Raw genomic sequence first — 19659 nt, 5'->3', positions numbered from 1 at the left:
AATTTGATTATAATATTCAATTCGTGACAAAAATGCCATAACTTATGACCTGAGAACGTTAACATTGAACTCTGTACTTGTAATTTTTCTCTAAAAATTTAACAGAACTCACAAAAAAAAATGTTATTTAATAAACTCTCTGCTCGTTAAATTTAACATATGTCAAATTCTCTCCCTAAATATAAAGCAGCAAAGAAATGAAAGTTACTTAATTTTTTAATGATATTTCTCTCTTCCAAAGTGAAAGGCAGAGTGTAAAGAAGAAGAAAAAATAATGGTGATGTAAATTTTGTAAATTTTTTATTGGTTTCACCAATAAAAAAACAATATTTAGTTAAAGTAAATAAATATTTAGAAAATTTGATGTTTAGTGATTTTAAAAAGTAGTTATCTAAATCAACAAAAGTAGATTTTAGAGTTAAGTTTATAAATTTTTTGAAGAGCTCAATAAAAATGCTCCGAGAAAACTAATTTGTACATAAAGTTGTACTATTTTGCTGCCATATTCACTTGTTATTCGTTATTTATTTATGATGGTGTTGGTGTTCATCCTTTTGAGAGGTTTGCGAGCTGAGACTACACAGGACAATCATGTGTGTGGAGAGAAACATCTTCAATAATTCTGAGATACATATTAGAAGATTCTATCTGAAATCATAAAAAATAAAAAAATAAAATAAAAAAAAGGTTATTACATCGCATTTAAAAACAAATTGCTTTCACATACAACAAATATTGGCCTATGACATGTATTTTCAGTTGCTAATTACAATAAAAACCCTCACTACAAGACCTGAAAACCCAGTAAGAAAAAAAAAATTTAAAATTTAAAATTTAAAAAGGAAAAAAGAAAAGGAAAGGCCGATGCCGGTACGACAGATACCGAACGCCGATGCCCCATAAAGCTGCACATTATCACATTAATCGTGATATGGCTTCTTAACAAATACCCCTGGTGTTGATATAACGCAAGGGGAAAAATGAATTGACCCAGAAGATAAACCAAGACACCTCTGGGTTGATGGAGTATGTACTATACACATGAATGAACAAAAACAATAAGACTATATGCACATGTTTTAGCACATCGATTGATGACTGATGTGCGGCGGATCCCACGGGCAGCGATGAGAACAAGATTTGAGTAGCCAAAACCATAATTATGACCATCACTCTGCGCGTGGAAGCAAGAACCCAAACCCCGAGTTTTCACGAATTAAGGGAGGAGGATCAATGTCGGCTATATCTACTTGTTGCATTGACTTGGAGATGTCATCCACGGAGAATGGGATGCTGCATTAATATGTATATAATGTAAGTAAACATATAATAAATTGTGGATATCAATGGAGATAGAAAATTGACTGAAAAGGGGGGTTTAAAATGTAAAAACAGTACCTTGAGTCATCATCTAATAGGAACGAACTACTGACAGCATTGCTCGAGTCCTCAGTCATCATAACTCTCATGCGCGAAATAACCTGTAAAAATTAGAGAAGAGTCTGTATGACATACACATATCTGAAAAACAGAACTTTCAGAAGCCCAAAGGCAATGAAATATGGTAAAACTAAAAACTATTCACTGCTAGTCAAACTCAACTTACATCTGAAGACACACTGTGAGTGCCATATTTGTCATCCCAATACATTGTACTGATTCTGTATAACTGTTGTATGCTGAGCACCTGAACAAGCAGGCAAGGAGCAAGCAATAACATTGAGAAAATAACCAAGAAAAGGAACATGAATCAAAGTTCAGTATTGAGTAATTTTAGAGAGAAGAGGCACTAACAGGACAAAGTTCCTTAGTTATTTCATTCAAACTCTTCTTTGGTTTTTGATGTATGACCTGAATTGTTAAATAATTGAAAGAAAAGAGCCGGTTAGCAAATAAAAAATAATATAACAACTATGAGTTATTTGGTATGGACGGCTATACACATGAATCTTACTAGGAATCCAACAGCCTGCCTAATATGCTTCAGTTCATCCCAAGCTGAGCCTGCATACTGTAAACGAGAGGATTTCAGTAAGAGATATGAAAGAGTGCAGGGGATAAAGGTCACACAATTTTGCATAGTGCTCACTTCCTCAGTAGCCTCGTAGCACCAATGTTCTAATTCAGCCAGACCCGCTTTTACATACTCCCCATTACTAAATGAACAGCACTCGCGCCGCAAAAGAAGACTGCAGCAGGAAGGAAAATTTTGTTTTTTTTATAGGAATTGACTAGTAGCTTATGACTGCAAGATAAGACTAAATGCAATGCAAGAGAGAGAGAGACTGGACACATCTACCTGTTGAATAGCTGAACATTGATGAATGAGAATATCTGAGTGAACACTTTACGGACCAAGAACGGGGGCACCTGTGAAGCCAGACCATATTAGAGAATATTAATGTTCCATCAAAGAAAACAATTGCAGACATTCTAGGTGAAACTGCAGAACTCACATAGTTTGCTTTCATTGTCTTCAAAAAATTGTCTAAGCTTTTAACAATGCTCTGCCAATGAGCAATTAAAGCCTGCTGAGCAACGGCATTAGCTTGGGAACGCCCTTTCACTAAACTTGCCCGTGATGTCCTGGGCGCCTGTGTAATATTGAACAAACAAATGAAAACAAATATATATTTTGCTTGTTATCCTACTTGTTTCTTGTTATGCCCTCCCCTCAAGAAGTGGGATCAACACATCAAAAGTCACTATCATACCCAACCGCTTTTGGAGTGTCTGCATATATAATGCCAAGTAAGGAGATGTGCGTGTTGGTGTTGTGAGTGATTTCATGGCACAGGAAAAAAAACTCTTAATTTTCCTTTTTGTTTTGACACTTCGAGGATTTCATGAGTTGCCTCTTCATCTAAACCATGGTTTTTGACCTTCCAATAAGGACAACAGAAGTCGGGCTTTCTCCACAGCATTTTAAAAAGGGATGTCCAAAGGAATTCAAATGAATGTTTCTAATTTTGCTAATACAAGAACATGGAAATATAGTGGATATTATGTATCTACTGATATTGATGATTGATGATTGCTGATCAACATAACAAGCCATCATTAGACTGCTTCAATCAGTTGCCTTTTACTGTCTAGTGAAAGTAATATAAATTGTAGCATGCACAATAAAATAATATTAGTGAAAGTAATATCAATTGTAGCATGCACAATAAAATAATATTAAGAGCTACCTGGATACATAATCCAAGTAAGGGAGAGATCTCTTTCTTCAGATTGTCTCTTATCATTCCATATATCTTCTCAAGGAAGGCAGTAAGCTGCTGCTTAAACAATAATGCTGGATACTTGGCCTCAACTTGCCGCAAGTCATCAAGTCTACCAAGCCCTCGTCCGTTGAGAAATGATGAGAGCCCAGCACTTTGAGGAGATGCCCTTAAACCCTAGAATTCACACGGAGGGAAAAGGAAAAATAGGAAAAATAAATAAGAAACGATAAGAAATAAAACCCCAGAAGAAACATTTATGAGTTTATATGATTGATTCATACTTGAGACACCCTTCCGAAAAGAGAAGATGTTGCAGTTCTCCGCCGTTGTGGAGTCAAGCTAGCTGCTCCACTTGCTTTGAGGGTGTGTTGTAGGAGAAACAATAAAGTTGATGTATTACATAACCAATAGGCTAACACATCATTGTTATCTGGGACCTTCAATAAATAAAACTCACCAGCATTAGAAACATGAAACGCTATTTTGGATAAATTTCAGCATAGAAGAGTTGAAACTTGAATATAATTCGGTAAATGGACATATACATATCTTACAAAACCGACAAAACTGAAACTTACCTCTAAGGCTGAAGCTATCGTTTGAATGATACGATCAAAAACACTAGTTCTTTCAACTTCAAACGACCTCCAGTGAAGAAGGCATTTGTATATGACACAAGCAGCAATTGGTTTGCCCGCAGAAAATCCCAAATCTTGAGATATGCATTTGACCAGAAGCTCCTGGTTCTCCTGTATCACAAAAGCAGAGTACCAAGAAACAAATCAGAAAAAGAAAAAGAAATGCCAAACAAGATTTTAACTATTCATCTGAGATACATATTGTTCACGGATGACAATGGCCACTTACCTGCTGCTTCTCATTAAGAGATTTCTGTGGTTTTTCCTCTGATTCAGGTTCACGTGCATTTGATATAGCAAGATTCATATCCTGAAACAAATAAGTGAGTCAAGTGACCATAATAATTAACAGTTCTTCCATCCTTAAATTTTTTATTATATTATCAGAAGGAACGATGTCCTCTTACTGATGCAACCTTGGCTTCTCCATTCTGAACATTCCCATTCTCTGGTGTTCTCTGTAAAATTCAAGAAACAACACGTATATCTATTGATTAGTATATTATAATGCAAGGAAATTATAATAAATAGTGAAAATTCCATTGATACCTGAATAATCGTAGTCTTTGATCTCACAGACAAAGCTTTCCCAGTTGGTGACATGGTCAGTGCCTGCTGTCGAAGTACTTGATTCTCCGACTCTGAATTGGAAAGTTTCTCTTCTAACCTGAATAATAATAAATATGCCAACGTCAGAAACAATTTAAAATCTTAGCAAAACAAATATGTTTATGCAGGCAAGAGAGAGAAAATGGGATGCTCTTGCATGCAGATAAACATGGGATGCTCTCTCTCTCTCTCTCTCTCTCTCTCTCTCTCTCTCACCTGAATAATAATAAATATGCCAACTTCAGAAACAGTTTAAAATTTTAGCAAAACAAATATGTTCATGCAGGCAAGAGAGAGAATGGGATGCTCTTGTTCGAACTACGCATGGGATGCCTCTCTCTCTCTCTCTCTCTCTCTCTCTCACACACCTGAATAATAATAAATATGCCAACTTCAGAAACAGTTTAAAATTTTAGCAAAACAAATATGTTTATGCAGGCAAGAGAGAGAATGGGATGCTCTTGCTCGAACTACACATGGGATGCTTCTCTCTCTCTCTCTCATGTGGTTCAACTAGTACTTTTAGTTTTACCCAAGGATACAGCATACAAGGCGAAAAGACCAAATAACTTGACCATAGTGGACAATTAGGATCCAACTAATGCAGCTGGACTCAACTACACAGATAGAAAAGAAGGTGGGTTGAGTCGATCAGGTATGAGGTCATTACTGTAATTACTATGATAACAATACTTGAGAACTATACAGTTTAGTTCTAACGAGTGCTTACAAACCTCTGCACGGATTCCTGAAGCTGATCCACTTTTTGTTCTGAATCTTCAAGTTTTTTAGCCAGCTCAGCATTTCTAGCCTCAGCATCCGTAGAAGCTTTCTTGGCCTCCTCTGCTGCCTGTCTTTCTGATAGGAGTAAAGCCTGCACAGTGAGAAAGGTTCATTAAGTCGGTGGAACCCACAGGTTCCATCTCTAAGTCACTCAGGTAAATAATGTTAAACGTGATAATGAGATGATGATATGATATTCAAGGAGTGGTGGAATGATTATCACATTTTTTGGGTTCTAAGAGTCGAATATAACACTGCTAAACCACCCCTTAACCACCTGAACCAAGGGACAACAGCAATAAACCAAAAGTTGTTATTATGACTACCATTTCAACTTCATATGATTCCAAGCACACGGGAAAATGGACAGCTTGATCAACTCAAATTAAGCCAAAGAAAAGACGAAATCCACTTGTATGTACCAAGCTGAAGGTTCAAGCATGTCAAGATTGGTCACATAATTAAGTAATGCTAATTACAGAAAATTTAATTTTATGAAAGAACGTGCACTAGCTCCAGCAATTGGACCTCATAGTCACTTATCCATTAAATAGACATGTCCCTCAAGACTCATTATAACTTAGTTGTTCTAGTTTAGGAAAACAACGTTTTCATTTGTTCATTTTAGTATATAGATATCACAAATTCAAAGAACACATAGGAGGAAACCATATATATGCATCAATCATTATCATCCAAGCTAGCTGGATACCTTTAAACTCTCCACCTCAGCAGTTAAAGAATCAATCTTTCCTGTGTCTTGGACTACAACAGGAGTCTCCTTGATGACTGGAGGTGCTTCTTCAATAGCTTTCCGAGCTGCTTCTCGTTCTTGGATAACCCTGGCATTTGCTTCTTCTACTTGAATTTGCATTGCATGCAAAGTATCCTGTAACTTTGAAATTTCCTGGGCCTTTTCCTCTTCCAAATCAGTCTGTGTTCAATTTAACATAAAATTAAATCATAATGCAAGTCAGTTGTGGCGCAGATAATATCACCAATCTAGATCATACCATACTTGATGCTGAATTACAATATTAAATAAATAAATAAAAAGTTACCCTTAATCTCTTCTCAAACTGCAAACGCCATGAAAGTTCTTCCACGCGCTTTTCTAGTTTGTCTTTTGCTTCTTTAAGCGCCCCAGTTTCTCTTGCAGCCTGAATTGATTTACACCAATGGTTACCACCTGAATACATTCCTCGTACACAATTGATGAAGCATTACATCTTAAAAAATATGATACCATTTTGAGTTGTCTGAGCTCTCTCCGGGCAACCCTTTGCCTCCAACCACACTGAGTAACTAGTGCAGCCTTCTGGAGACTCTTATAATAAGAATATGCTATGTAGCAACGCAAATGAGCCTGCAATCCGCCAACAAAGATCAATCACTCACTATTAATTTCTTTAACAAGTTTCACTCACTATTAATTCTATGTAGTTACTAGTTTTGCAGCATGCATATAACACTTGTGAGATCTCCTTTTCTGCACTCTAAGATAAATGTATTTGGAAGATTAGTGATGACAGGACCTGGACAATAATTGCTGCCTTAGTTTGTTTTCTGAATCTGAATTCATTGCGAGCAGTCATTGCCCTTAACCCTGTCTGCAATGTAATTGCAGACAACCACACTGTTAAGTAGGATTTCTGGACAATGTATCTTTGGAAATTCTTCTGTATTGTCAGAGCTGCCGCTTCTCGGCGTAGTTGCTCAAAGAGTTTGCGAGCCAATATACCTAATTAAAATTGAGAACGATAACATTGGATAAAATTGGTTATAATCTAGACCTGGATTTTGATGGGCTAAAAGAAGCAGTTAATAGAATAATAATAAAATATACAAGGCGGCAAAGTGTATACATCCCTTGGTTATAAATATGGTATGTTAATATTTCTATTTAAATAATGCCATCATGACTATCTCCAGCATAATTGGAGAAAATATGTTATGACAAACTATAGAAGCTTTATGCACCATAAATAATTATCTCTCTTTACATCCCATCTTACTCTTTTTATTTTTTTCCAAAGCATTACATCCAATCTTGATTATCGAACCACCCCTCCCCCCAAAGCACACATGCAACTAACTCGCACACAAGCACATGTGCACATAAGAGTGAAAAGAAGGAAAACCATACTCCATTGATCAGATAAAAAAAATGGTTGGGTGTGGTTTGAGCTTGAGCTAATATCTGCTCAGTAAACTTTGAGCTTGGTTGATTTTGAAAGATCAGGGAAAATACTAGAGGAGGTTTTCATTGTAATGTGGTTTCAAAAGATGATTAGACATATGGCCTTAGAAGAAGGGACAAGATATTACATTTTATAGAATTTCCAAACTAATATAAATTGCAGAGAAAAAAAAGCAACTGAAGTCAAATATGTCATTAACTATGACCAGATGTTCAGAATGGACGTCCTACACAGCGTTGATTCAAAGAGAACTTGAAGATACCTCGCAAACAAGACTGCAATTGAATTGCAGCTTTGCGTAGCGCAACAAATTCCTTGCGTGCAATATATGTACGACTTTGTCTTTGAATGATTTTAGCTGCATTTCCAAGCACCTCTGATCTTCTAGCATCCAACTCAGCCATCTGACCAGCCCTTAGGAAGACTTTTGCCTTGCCTATCTGTGAAGCCAACAAAGTATGACATCGGAAATACACAGATGGCAAAATGCCTCGCACATAATGCTGATTAGTGATGAATAACTAAGCAAGACATGTATATATGAAATAGAACAAACATTTGGAAACCTCAAATTACAACTTCAACATGTGCTTCACTTTGAAAAGACATTTAGAAATCCAGTGAGATTCTTAAGACAGTGGGCCAGTTGAGTCAGGCAGCCCACCCTGACCAGCCCCTACTAGGGCAGGGACACAAGACTGAAAATCACGGTAGAAGCAAGGATGGTCCAACCCTACCTACTAGCATCAGGTAAAGGACAGGTTTGGGTCTTGGTCAATCCATGTTGGAACTCACTGTGGGTATACACTAATTTTAAGCTTTGTCTCATGGAGAATTTCAAGACTTTTTGAACTTTCATACTGTGAAGGGAAGTCACATTTTTACCGTCAAAAGTAGAACAGAAAATGGCATATGATGAATTGTTGTAAGGTATCATCTCTCTGTCACTCATTTTATTCAAGATTGACATAGGTGTTTAGCAGTGCATGCAAGGAAGGAACAGGCAATCAGATAGTAGTGTCAGAATATTTGAATAAAATCATAAACCCAGATGGGGACTGGCTCCATTGGCCCCAGGTCGTGATCTTATTTAACCCAACATTGCCTTGATGCAAGTTTCAGACAGGGATAAGTTGTCCCCGTGGCAGACAGGGTCAGGGAAGAGCCTCTTTGTCTCAACCCAACCCATAATCACATAGTAGCATCATCAAGATAAGTCACAACGAGATATGTGAATTACCTGATAACCTTTCAATCCTTTTTTATCCATAATCATCTGGCATGCAACTTTCTCATCGTGGCTGTTCATGAAGAAGTAATAAGAGATATTTCAGAAGCAATAACAGTATGTACTGAGAATAAAAGGATTTAAAGAAGAAAAGATGAAGCCAGAAAGAAAGAAAAACATGATGTGCGATTCACACTTGTTACTTAGATAAAGGTAACTAGGCAGTGGAGCCATAAAATCTAGAAAATAAAATATCTAGACTTACTTTCCTTCCAAAACTTCTGGAGCAAGAACACCAAAGCGGTGAAGAAACTCATAAAATGTTCGTCGAGTAGGATATCCAGCACAGCTAATTCTGATTGCCTCAAGAACACCCTACAAGAAATAATGTAAACAAATGAAATTTACAAACTGGACAGGATTATAAACAAAAATGTTGAGCATTGCAGGTTTCACCAAATATATATGTACAAAAAAATAAATGAAGCAAAAGGTATACTCAGATTATACTTACACCACAGCGTAATTGTTGGATAACATTGAGACTCTCAAAAATAGCAGGTTTGAGGACATTGTTGGGCTTCACACATCTGATATAATGAGGTTCTGTTGAACTCAAGGTCTCCATTAAAGATTGAAGTTGTAACTGCATTTTTGAGAACACGTCTCACTTAATTGTCAGAGAACAACAGATATCCAAAAATTTGAGTTAAGAATGTCAACTACATATTACACACTTAAATTTGATCTCAGGCATATACACAATTTAATGTATCAAGAAGTTTCCTACAACACCCACAAGCTTGAAAAGATTGTGCCACTCTATCTAGAAGTATTGTTGCATTTTGAAAATGGACTCTAAGCAACATCATGTTCATCAAGTGCGACAACATGACAATGTCATGTTCTGGCATGTTAGTCGAGTCATAATATACTCCAACAACATGACTAATTCTATTAAAAAAACACTATGTTCTAGACCAGATCCTATGGCCTTCCCTCTTATTGATTTCCATAAATATAAGTTTGTAGATAATACAAGACTACCATCCACCAACTGAGATTTACATGCTTTTGCAATAGAAATTGAAAGCTGCAAACAGGGATTTTCATTGAAAGGAAAAGGGCGAAAAGAAAAAGGCAGTGTCAACATCATTTCAAATGAATACTAAAAAAGAGATGATATAAATAAATCTCCTGGCTGCAAGCCTCAAAAGTCATGGGACGAAAAAGTGAAGAAGAAGTCAAAGGGCCACAATAAGGATATACCTAAAGTTCGGGAAATTCATCAATACTGCTTGGATTTTCTCTACCCAATATGTTACCGAAGTTATTGTCATAAAACTCTGGTCAGCATTATATTAGTATTTCTTTCTGTCCTAGCAGCTGCTAAATTGGTCTCAATTATGTATAGGCTTTATTTTGTGGGCATCCTTGGGTCAATTTTTATATGGGTCTTTTAAATCCAGTGATACATCCAAGTCCTACGGGGTGCTAGCAATCACATGCAGCCCATATGAATATTTTGAGGTAAATGAAGAAAACATTTGAAAGCCAAATAATATTGCAGGCTCCGTGACGCATCTTCTCTTGGGTCTGACGCTGCCTAAAAACCGCGGGTGTTATGCTTAAGGATCCCAACATGATACTAGGTTGATTTTCATTTTTCTGTACTTCAGCCTCAACATTGATCCTTCCCCATGAACAAACCCCTCATCTGAACATCCAAACACTGAAAGAAAAAAAATGCATGCAGAGAATTTGTGACTAACTTCTCAGTCTTAATAAATTTTGGCCATCAAAATTTGTTAGATTTTGATCGCAAACCTGCTCTTCTATGTCAGCTAAGTTTCAGAACTATACTTGATTGATTTTAGTTCTCTCTGAGATGCATGTGAGACTAGACTATCCTACGCCAATGCTATTGATTATGTCTGGTAATTGATACACTAAGCAGCCATACTTAGTGAAGGTATTCAAAATAATCTTATTGCCCACAGTTCCCCATTCCACAAAACAAATCCGAATATTATTAACTTCTATCTAGTATCTACTTTCTAATTTAGGCAGAATTTACAAGTGTGGAATAATCATTTGGACAGCGGTTGATTATGCCATTCTAGTAAAAATTTGGCACTGTTCTAAAGTCTACACAGAACGGCAGAACCTGAGATGCAGGAGTATCTTCATCTGGCATTCAAATTATCTTTAACCTTGGCCCAGCTGAATTACTTGTCACAAAGCATAGACTTCTATTTCAGGGTCATTATTTATTTTTCTTCTTTTCCTATGGATCATTAATTGAGTTAATTGCAACCCAGGGATCAATTGTAAGCCATTTGAACTTCAGCAGAATAAATTAAAGCAACACCTAATACATTAACTTAATCCAGATGCTCTGCTAGGATAAGAACAGTGATACCTTAAAGCGAGAGCCAATGGAAGAAAATTTCGATGACTTTGATGATTCCTCTGGAAGTGGAGGAAATAGACCTGCCACAAAAGAGCACTTGGATGCCGTCAACAGGTCCTGATGTTCTGCCACCACATAATCTTTGTTTTTATCGAGGAACAGATCAGCCAGATAGTTCACCTGGAAAAATAGAAATATTTAGGCAAATATCATAGCGAAATACAGATATATGGAACACATATAACAGGGAAAGTATGTTTACCTCTCCTGCATAGTGAGATATAGTAAAACTGGTACGAGAAAGCTTAGGTTTGATAAAGCGCTTGTGGTTTTTGAATGTCTGGTACAACTTCTGAGCAAATGTTTCATGTGTAGATTTAGGAAACATGCTGTGTTAAGCAACCAAACAAAAATGAGTACAAAAAAAAGAAGAATTTGAATTGTGCAAACATGGCTAGAAGTGTGTGTGGATATCACCCTAATCATAATGAGACTTTCATCATAAAATCATGTAAAGATAAGAATTCAAGCCCATTGAAGTTAGAAGCAATGATGGCTAAAGTAAAATTAAATAATTAGCTGCTTACCAGGCTTCATCAAGAAGTGCAATAATTCCTCCAGGTTTCTGCAAATAAGTGAATTGGTTGTAATGAAATGATACATCAAAAGCACAAGATAAAAGTGAAACTTGGTTATAAAGAAATATAGTGCAATTGGCAGTGAGTATGACAAGCATATAAATTGTATTGAGCAAATGATATTCTTCACATGAGCAGAACCGATATAAATAAACACAATGCAGCAAGCAACAATAAAAACACCTTCTCAATCAGATCCAAAACGTCTTGGTTATCTACAAATTCTATGTAACTCCAATTGATTTCTTCTTTCGTATATTCTTCTTGTTCCATTTTGAAGACATGCTGCAAACGTGCAATTACCACAAAAAAGTAAGCAGGGGTAGAAATTTATCCAGAATAGGGAGCATGAGTTATGCCAGGAGTTGCCAAACCTGATTGAAATGCTGTTGCAGTTTCTCGTTTGTAAAGTTGATACAGAACTGCTCAAAACTATTCAACATAGAAATTTGTCAGATATACAGCTAGATAAATTGCAAAGGATATTAAAATTTGATTACTTACCTGTTATGTTTAAAACTCTCAAACCCATAAATATCAAGAACTCCAATTAATGATTTTGAGTTTGGATCTTGCCCAATTGAAATGTTAATTTTGTCCACAATCCTGTAGACGATGATGAAAAACTTGTTAGAGCCCAAATACTGAGGAAACAGGATTTAAAACACATTAACTTGTTTGGTCTTTAGACGTGTCAATTTTGTGTATTACTATTGATGATTATATCATGTTGTGGGGGCATGTGCACACAAACACAAAGGGGCAATGTTAAGGAAATCCCATTACCAATCAAACAAACGAGAATAGATGGTTTTTGCAAAGGCGTCCCTGCTGCCCAATGCAGCAACAGGATCAAGTGTTCTTGTAATAATCTCTTCTGGTGTCACCATTGCACGCTTAATCAGCGCATCTTCCAAGCTCTTGGCATCACACCTACCATACAACATAAGTCAATAAAGGTGTATGACTCCATTAATTAATCATTAAGAAAAATGCATCACAAATGAAGAAAAAGATTAAACAGGGCGTACTTAAGCAGTTCAGCTGTCACATTAAGATGGAACCTAGACGTCTCATCTTTAATGACAGAAGAGTCAATCTCCTTTCCCTTTGCAAAGTCAATATTTCCAAGATGCAGAATTGCAGCTACAACCCTAAAAATGGCATCCTGAATGGAAACTTTTATTACAAATAATCTGAATGCAATAGCAACACAAACGATTTCTTAGAATTACTGGGCAGACTGACCTGCTCTTCCTCACTGATTCCAACTATATCCATAGCCCTTCTGGTTGCAAGATATTCATGGGCATCATCCACTCCGTCCAGCTCATAGCAGGTGGATTGATTCAAGTAATGGAATGATTTAGGGTTTTCCAATTTATACCTCTCTCTATCCTGAAATTAAGAGAAACAGTGACGACAGCTTATAAATACAGTCAAGCCACTTGATTTGAGAACATGGGCACATTTCAAAAACAAAATAGAGCATAAATACCTCAGGTGGTGCCGCACAGAGAAGGTAAAAGCAATGGTAGTTTCTTTCAGGATTTGAAATTTGGCAAACACGAGATCTTTCAAGCAAATAAGTTCGTACAGCAGCCCCAGATATCCTCCCACTCTTGTCAAATTGGATCTCAACAAATTTACCAAAACGACTGTGTTGTGATACCAGGAAAACATAAAGTAAGATAAGCTCCTTTGAACAAGTTGAACTCATATAACCGACATTCATGAACAATAACTGTATTATAGCTCAAGTACAATAATATATCAAAATAATCGCTATTTAAGAGCCCAGAGTTTCCAAATCTGGGACAGACTAGCAAGTGAAAACAATTTAACCATGAACCAATCCTTGGTCCATTAGATTCAACCACCTATGTTTTTTCCGATGCTGTTTCAGGGCAAAAGAGAAATAAGGGGGGCAGGTGAGGGGAGACAAATGACCTTTTCATCTAAACCTTCCCTAATCTCCTGATATACTAATGTAGTGACATTAGAATGCACCTCACATATTGTACGGAGGTTTAACATTTTGTTATTTTATAACTGTCAATATTCATGGGTTGTCCAACTTTTGCCATCCTTTGCGGGGAAGTTGAAGTGGTTAGTTCGCAATTTACAGTTCAGCCTCTGGACAAAGCATTAGAGAAGTGATTATTTTGACAAACCTCACATGAACAAATACTCACCTTGAGTTGTTGTTCCTAACAGTTTTGGCATTGCCAAATGCTTCAAGAACTGGATTGGACTGTACAAATTAATCGAACAGAACACATCGAGTCAGGCAACAATTCCATCCTCCAAAAATTTATCAAAGCTAGCAGATAGTTTTAGTAACTAGAGTTCTAAGCCAGAAAAAAAAATTAAAAAAATAAAATAAAATTTGTCATCTTAATCTTACTTCTAGAACTTGTTGTTCAACCGTCCGCCCTTCTACTCCAGATCGACCCCCGAGATATGCAAGATAGCGCATAAGCATCTTTGTTGTCTCAGTCTTACCAGCACCACTCTCTCCACTAACCAGAATTGAGTTGCTCTTTCCCTCATTGATCATTGCCCTGTTAAACATAAGTAAGCAACAAAAGCATTAAAACAAAAGAAAGTAATGACATCTAAGAATGTACATGTCAAATACCTGTATGCAACATCTGCAACTGCAAAAACATGAGGGCTTAGCTCTCCAAATCCAGCTCCTTTATATTGCTCCATCATGTGAGTATCATACAAATGCGGTAATCTTTGAAATGGGTTTACAGCAATCAGGATATTTCCAGTGTATGTCTGGGAAGATGGTCAAAAAATAGTATAATAAGACTATCCACAACTTTCCTCTTTTATTTGATTCAAAATCTACTTTATTACATAGTCTACAAAAGAGGGGAAGAATATGTCAAAAGTCTTACATAAATTTCATTAAGTTCATATCGAGTCGCCAAGTTATGCAAAACTCCAGGTTCATGTAAATAAGAAAGCTTTGTCATGTCATCTACACCTCCAGGAGGAGCCTCAGTGTCCTTTGGAAACACTTTTGAGATATTCGTGACAACCTGCATCATATTTTCTAGTCAGTGAAAATTATAAAACCATAGATCAGAACTGTTTATATGATATCAAATCAGACAATAACTGAATTTATTGGTACCATTCGACCCAGAAACCAATAAATTTGACACTAACAAGTGTAGTAATCAAGTTACGGTACAGGTATCTGTCATAAAAAATGCTGACACAATAACAATACTTGCATTTGGAAGTTAAGTAACACAAATTCTATGAAACAGAGCAGCTAATCTGACTCACAGTTTTCCCATTTGTGGTCTTCACATGAACTTCTTCACCATTTATTCGGAAGACTTCTCCATCAATCCATGCCAGTGATGGATCTTCAACCCATACATGAGAACCTACAATGATGTTATCTGGTCCAGCCTACAAATACAGCAAATAATACATATAAAGAAGATGCATCAATCCCAACATCAAAAAATACTCGAAAGAAGTAAAAAAATACAACTGTTCTACTAAGTATATGCATAAGGAAATAGTTGAAAGAATTAACATGAACTGGTGACAATTTTGTCTTATCCCCAAGATTTGATAGATGCCAAAGAGGTGATGAGCAAAATTAATGACCAATACATGTCATAATACCCAAAAGAGTTTACATATTTGAGAAACAGGAGTTGATTTCAAAATGTTTGAATCACAATCCAAATCACACACAGTGGAAACTGCTTGAGATAGCTATATAAAGTATTGTCTTAATCTTTTTTCTTCTTCTAGTTAGGTGTATTTCTTGTATACTCCATGTGTGCTTCGGGTGTGCCTTTGCACTTTTTAATAAATTTGCGTTTGCTTATAAAAAATAAAAATAAATAAATAAAGCGATATAAAGTATTTAATCAATAATTGTTGAACAATATCTTCAAGACACAAACATGAATAGGAGGATCAGATGAAGAACTTATCAGTGGCAAAGTAATTTCTATAGCAGATACTAATATGTTGGTCGGACTCTAACCGTATAATAACAATGGTATGAGAAACCATGAATTCTTGAACTTTTGTTTTTGTTAAAAGCCACTCTTACTTGACACAATGCTTCTTCAGCCTTGTGACCCAGCATGCATGTGAGGCATTCAAAATAAAGTAACAATTGTTACCCTTGCAATTTCAAACCACCAAAGATTATGTGAAAAGACAAGCAACTAGCAAGACTAATTGCAATCCCCAAACTTACTGATGTGGCAACATTATGGCAGACACCGCTATGGCATCCCCTATTTCATTTTCCATCATTGACATGGTAGATACCGCGAGACAACAGTTACATATCTCTGCCTCACCTACCACCCACTGCTCCCCAAGGGTTCCATTTCTTAAGTCACAAGCGTTCGATAAGTGGCAATTCCACTATCATGCACAGACACTGCTACACAATTCAAACAACTTGAACTCAAAACCCTTACTCTTGAGGCACAACCATAAAACCCCATATTTTCTTTTTAAGCAAAATGGTGAACCTAATCCCATTAATTTCAACCGTGACCTTGCCACACCAGCTCGTACCAACGTCTTGTACATGTCACATATGAAAATGATTCTCACCCTAATATCTAATTCAATCAATCTCATTTGCCTACGGCAAAGCTGAATTCAGCGCCAATCCCTTGAACTTATGCCAATCACATAGTCATGGAGTTTTAACTTCATTATTGATAAGTAGAGTGGGTTTTCTTTAATTTTCAATAGGATTTTTCTCTATTGTAATTTCTATATACTCAAATTCCACAAAGCATATACTAAACCTATAATTTCACAGTGCATGTGATGAAATATGAATGACTTTGCAACATTGCTTTAGCTTACACTTTCCCCAATAAACAAACTTCAGGAAAACAATGAAAAACAAAAAAAAAATCCTAAACTATACTAGAAATCATCGAATTTTTATATCATAATATAATTACAATAAAAATTAAACAAAATAGAGTAACTTCATGTACAAGCTCATATTCCAAACCGCCGATTCAACTCAGCCAATCAACGAGGCAAAGAAATAAACCAAACAGCCAAATGAAGAAAAACAAAAATACAGATCAATATTCTCTTTTCCTATTGCTTTGTAGTTACCATAACGATTGCAGCAAAGTAGCGATCTTCCTCTCTAACTCATCCGAGGCAGGACCGAGTCGAACAGAACCGGACTCAGTGAGTCAGATCGGACTGGTAGCTTTCAAATTTCAACGGCAATTTGAGCTGAAGAAGACGATAATTAGAAGAATACAAAGTTCTAGCGAGGTTTCGATTTTCTTTTCCCTTTCCTTGTTTTTTTTTTTCGTTTTGGTTTCTCTCTCTCTCTCTCTCTCTTCAAGAAAATGAGGTGTGGAGGCTTATATACGAAAAGCAAGTTTGAGCTTCTTTCTGTCTCTTTCTCTCTCTACAGCTCTTGCTGGTGTGGTGTGTGTGTGCGCCTTTCTCTCTCTAAAATTCTTTTTCTTTTTTTTTATTTATTACTTTCTCGGAGGTCAGGTGGGGACTGTTGCAAGGAGGGGCTAGTTGGACATTCGTGCTCTCCACAAACCTTGGTCGTCATGTCCAAAACCGACATTAGTGAGCTAATTAGGTACAAAAATCTGAATTTTTTTTTGTGTTTTTAGGCACACGTTTGCCTATATTTACGGGACTACCCTCCTTTCTAAATAGCAACTAGGATACCGTAGACTTTGTAGTCAACGTGTGACTTCTCATATTACCTACTAAAATGTAACCGTTCAAGTGATATTTATTTTTTATAAAATGTAAATTATCACGTAAATTTATAAGAAAATGTGTAGTATCTTCAATATTTTTCAAAAATTAATGTTATATACAACACTTCCATACCACTTTTATCTAATTTTATTGAATTAACACTGTCAATCATTCTTTGTATTTTTTTAATAATAGTTTATTGACAGTATCACGTCAACAAAATATAATCAAATTGTTATTTTAGCATATCACTTTTCCAAATAGCATTACTTTTGAATTTCTAATGACACAAGCAAGTGGGTTAGAATGATTGTTGCATAGTGTTAGTAAAAAATGAAGTATTTTAATATGAAGCTAATGAACAAAAAAAAAAATAATAACAAAATTGTTGTACATATAAGTACTACACATAATAATCCTTCTTTTTTTTTTTTTTTCCTAGCAAGCATATGCATAATTGATGTATAGTCCTTATGATTCTTGCATTGATTGTAGGAGATATGATTCCTTACAACTTTTATCTTTTTATTTTTTCTTTTAAAATGTTGAATCGAGTGGGTTACTATATTTTTATCTGTAATTTTGATGATGTTTAGATTACTGATTATCATCATATTATATTATGATTGCTTTAATTTGATTAAGCCAGCTTGAGTGACTTTTCCAAACTCTAAAGTCTAACCCATTAAGTCATGACCTTGACATTCTAATGAAGGGACACTCAACCCTTTAAATATATATATTATATATTTTCCGTTTTTTCTTGGAAGAATAATCAAGCTTCTATTAGTGGCAAGAGTCATCCACTCCATGAAAACTCTCCATCTACTATATAATGAAAAATGCTTGAAATATTTAGTTTATTTTATAAATTAATATTGCAGTTTATATTTGAATGGTTAATGTGGTAAATATCACAAGAATTATTACATTAGTTTTCAAACATGATAAATATCATGTGAACTGTTACGTTATAATCCACATTTTTGTGATATGGACCATCACATCAGTTTGTAAATGACCGATAATACTCTTAGCAATACTCATATTTAATTCTTGACCATATTTCATCCTCATGTTACTTTAGTTAATTGAAAAATGCTATAGAAGTCTCGTAGGTATGAATTTTTTATCAAATTACTTCCCGAAGCTTAAATTTTATCGATTTATTGACTTTGACACTTGTTCCCTTATTTTTTTTAAAAATATTGAATTATAAATATAAATATCAAAACGGAGGTGGTTCTAGTTTTTTTTTTTTTTTGTATTTATGTTTGTAGTATATTTTTTGATATTTCTTTTTTAAAAAAATAAAAAATAAAATGATCTATTTGATAATAATTTGAACTTTAAGAAGTAAATCTATAAAATTTAAATCTGAAAATATAATTTGATTAAAAAAGAAGAAGTCATACTTCGAGGAGCTTGACCATTTTTCCCTTTTATTAAGCAAAACTCTTCATATTTATTTCCATTACTCCAGGGCATATTTGTAATTCCACATAATTCAATAAAGTTATTTCTAAATATGCTTTCCGACAAAGAAGTAAGAAAGGAATTGAAGATCTTTGGCGACGTCTACAATCCGAATCCGCCTACGATTCGCTGGCTCCTTAAATTTTTTATCTAAATATTTGGGCGCGAGGAACTTCCAGTGTAAACACTCGGACCAGATCATTATGTTTTAAGGTTATTATGATATTAGGGATTTTTTAAAAATTATATATATATATATATATATCTTTTTACCTATTCACCGTTTATTTCCGTACAACTTTTTTGCAAATAAAATGTAGATGCAAGCCAACATATCTCTAGATATTATGTGGATTTGTTTATTGGTTCTTGAAATTTATAAATAATAATTACATTTTAATTCAATAATGATTTAAAAAGTTACATTAACTTTATGAGGATAAAAAAATAATAATACCATGTTCCTAGCATTACTTTTAAAGACTAATCTAATAACTAACTCACCGTATCATATTAACAAAATGAGATAAAAATGTAATCACATTTCGTGTGGGTGGGTCAAAAAATTAATTTGAAATTCTCAACTTTCATTTCACTATCATTATACTAGACAATGTTTAACAACTTTAATTTTATTTTATATATATATAAAAACTAATTCAAAGACGAATGGACATTGTCGAATA

General features: G+C 35.2%; 1 protein-coding gene across 1 annotated transcript; it reads right to left on the bottom strand.

Moving 5' to 3' along the window:
- Positions 1–677: 677 nt before the first annotated feature.
- On the bottom strand, positions 678–17179 carry LOC132166074 (myosin-17-like). Its single transcript, XM_059576826.1, has 39 exons — positions 16877–17179; positions 15044–15172; positions 14647–14790; positions 14379–14524; positions 14145–14301; positions 13933–13991; positions 13236–13395; positions 12986–13135; positions 12769–12905; positions 12524–12670; positions 12242–12343; positions 12112–12169; positions 11921–12022; positions 11687–11724; positions 11362–11488; positions 11109–11279; positions 9201–9332; positions 8952–9061; positions 8699–8759; positions 7721–7898; positions 6793–6998; positions 6504–6623; positions 6319–6417; positions 5970–6191; positions 5209–5348; positions 4415–4532; positions 4273–4323; positions 4095–4175; positions 3806–3976; positions 3509–3664; positions 3192–3401; positions 2457–2594; positions 2300–2370; positions 2090–2189; positions 1955–2011; positions 1795–1851; positions 1607–1687; positions 1399–1481; positions 678–1293 (listed from the first exon to the last, which is right to left on the bottom strand). Exons 1-39 carry the CDS (start codon positions 16877–16879, stop codon positions 1170–1172), a joined length of 4596 nt encoding a protein of 1531 aa, XP_059432809.1. The 5' UTR covers positions 16880–17179; the 3' UTR covers positions 678–1169.
- Positions 17180–19659: the final 2480 nt, after the last annotated feature.

The sequence above is a fragment of the Corylus avellana genome, chromosome ca11, assembly GCF_901000735.1.
Source record: "Corylus avellana chromosome ca11, CavTom2PMs-1.0".
Taxonomy (NCBI): Eukaryota; Viridiplantae; Streptophyta; class Magnoliopsida; order Fagales; family Betulaceae; genus Corylus; species Corylus avellana.
Note: the sequence above shows the minus strand (reverse complement) of the source record. Positions and strands in the feature narration are given on the sequence as shown.

Bases quoted from the DNA above. Each gene is read 5' to 3' on its own strand.
- LOC132166074 (XM_059576826.1), bottom strand. The intron at 9,062-9,200 runs GTAAGTATAATC...TATTTCTTGTAG, and splicing joins TCCAACAATTACGCTGTGGT to GGTGTTCTTGAGGCAATCAG. The intron at 1,688-1,794 runs GTTAGTGCCTCT...CTGCTTGTTCAG, and splicing joins TAACTAAGGAACTTTGTCCT to GTGCTCAGCATACAACAGTT.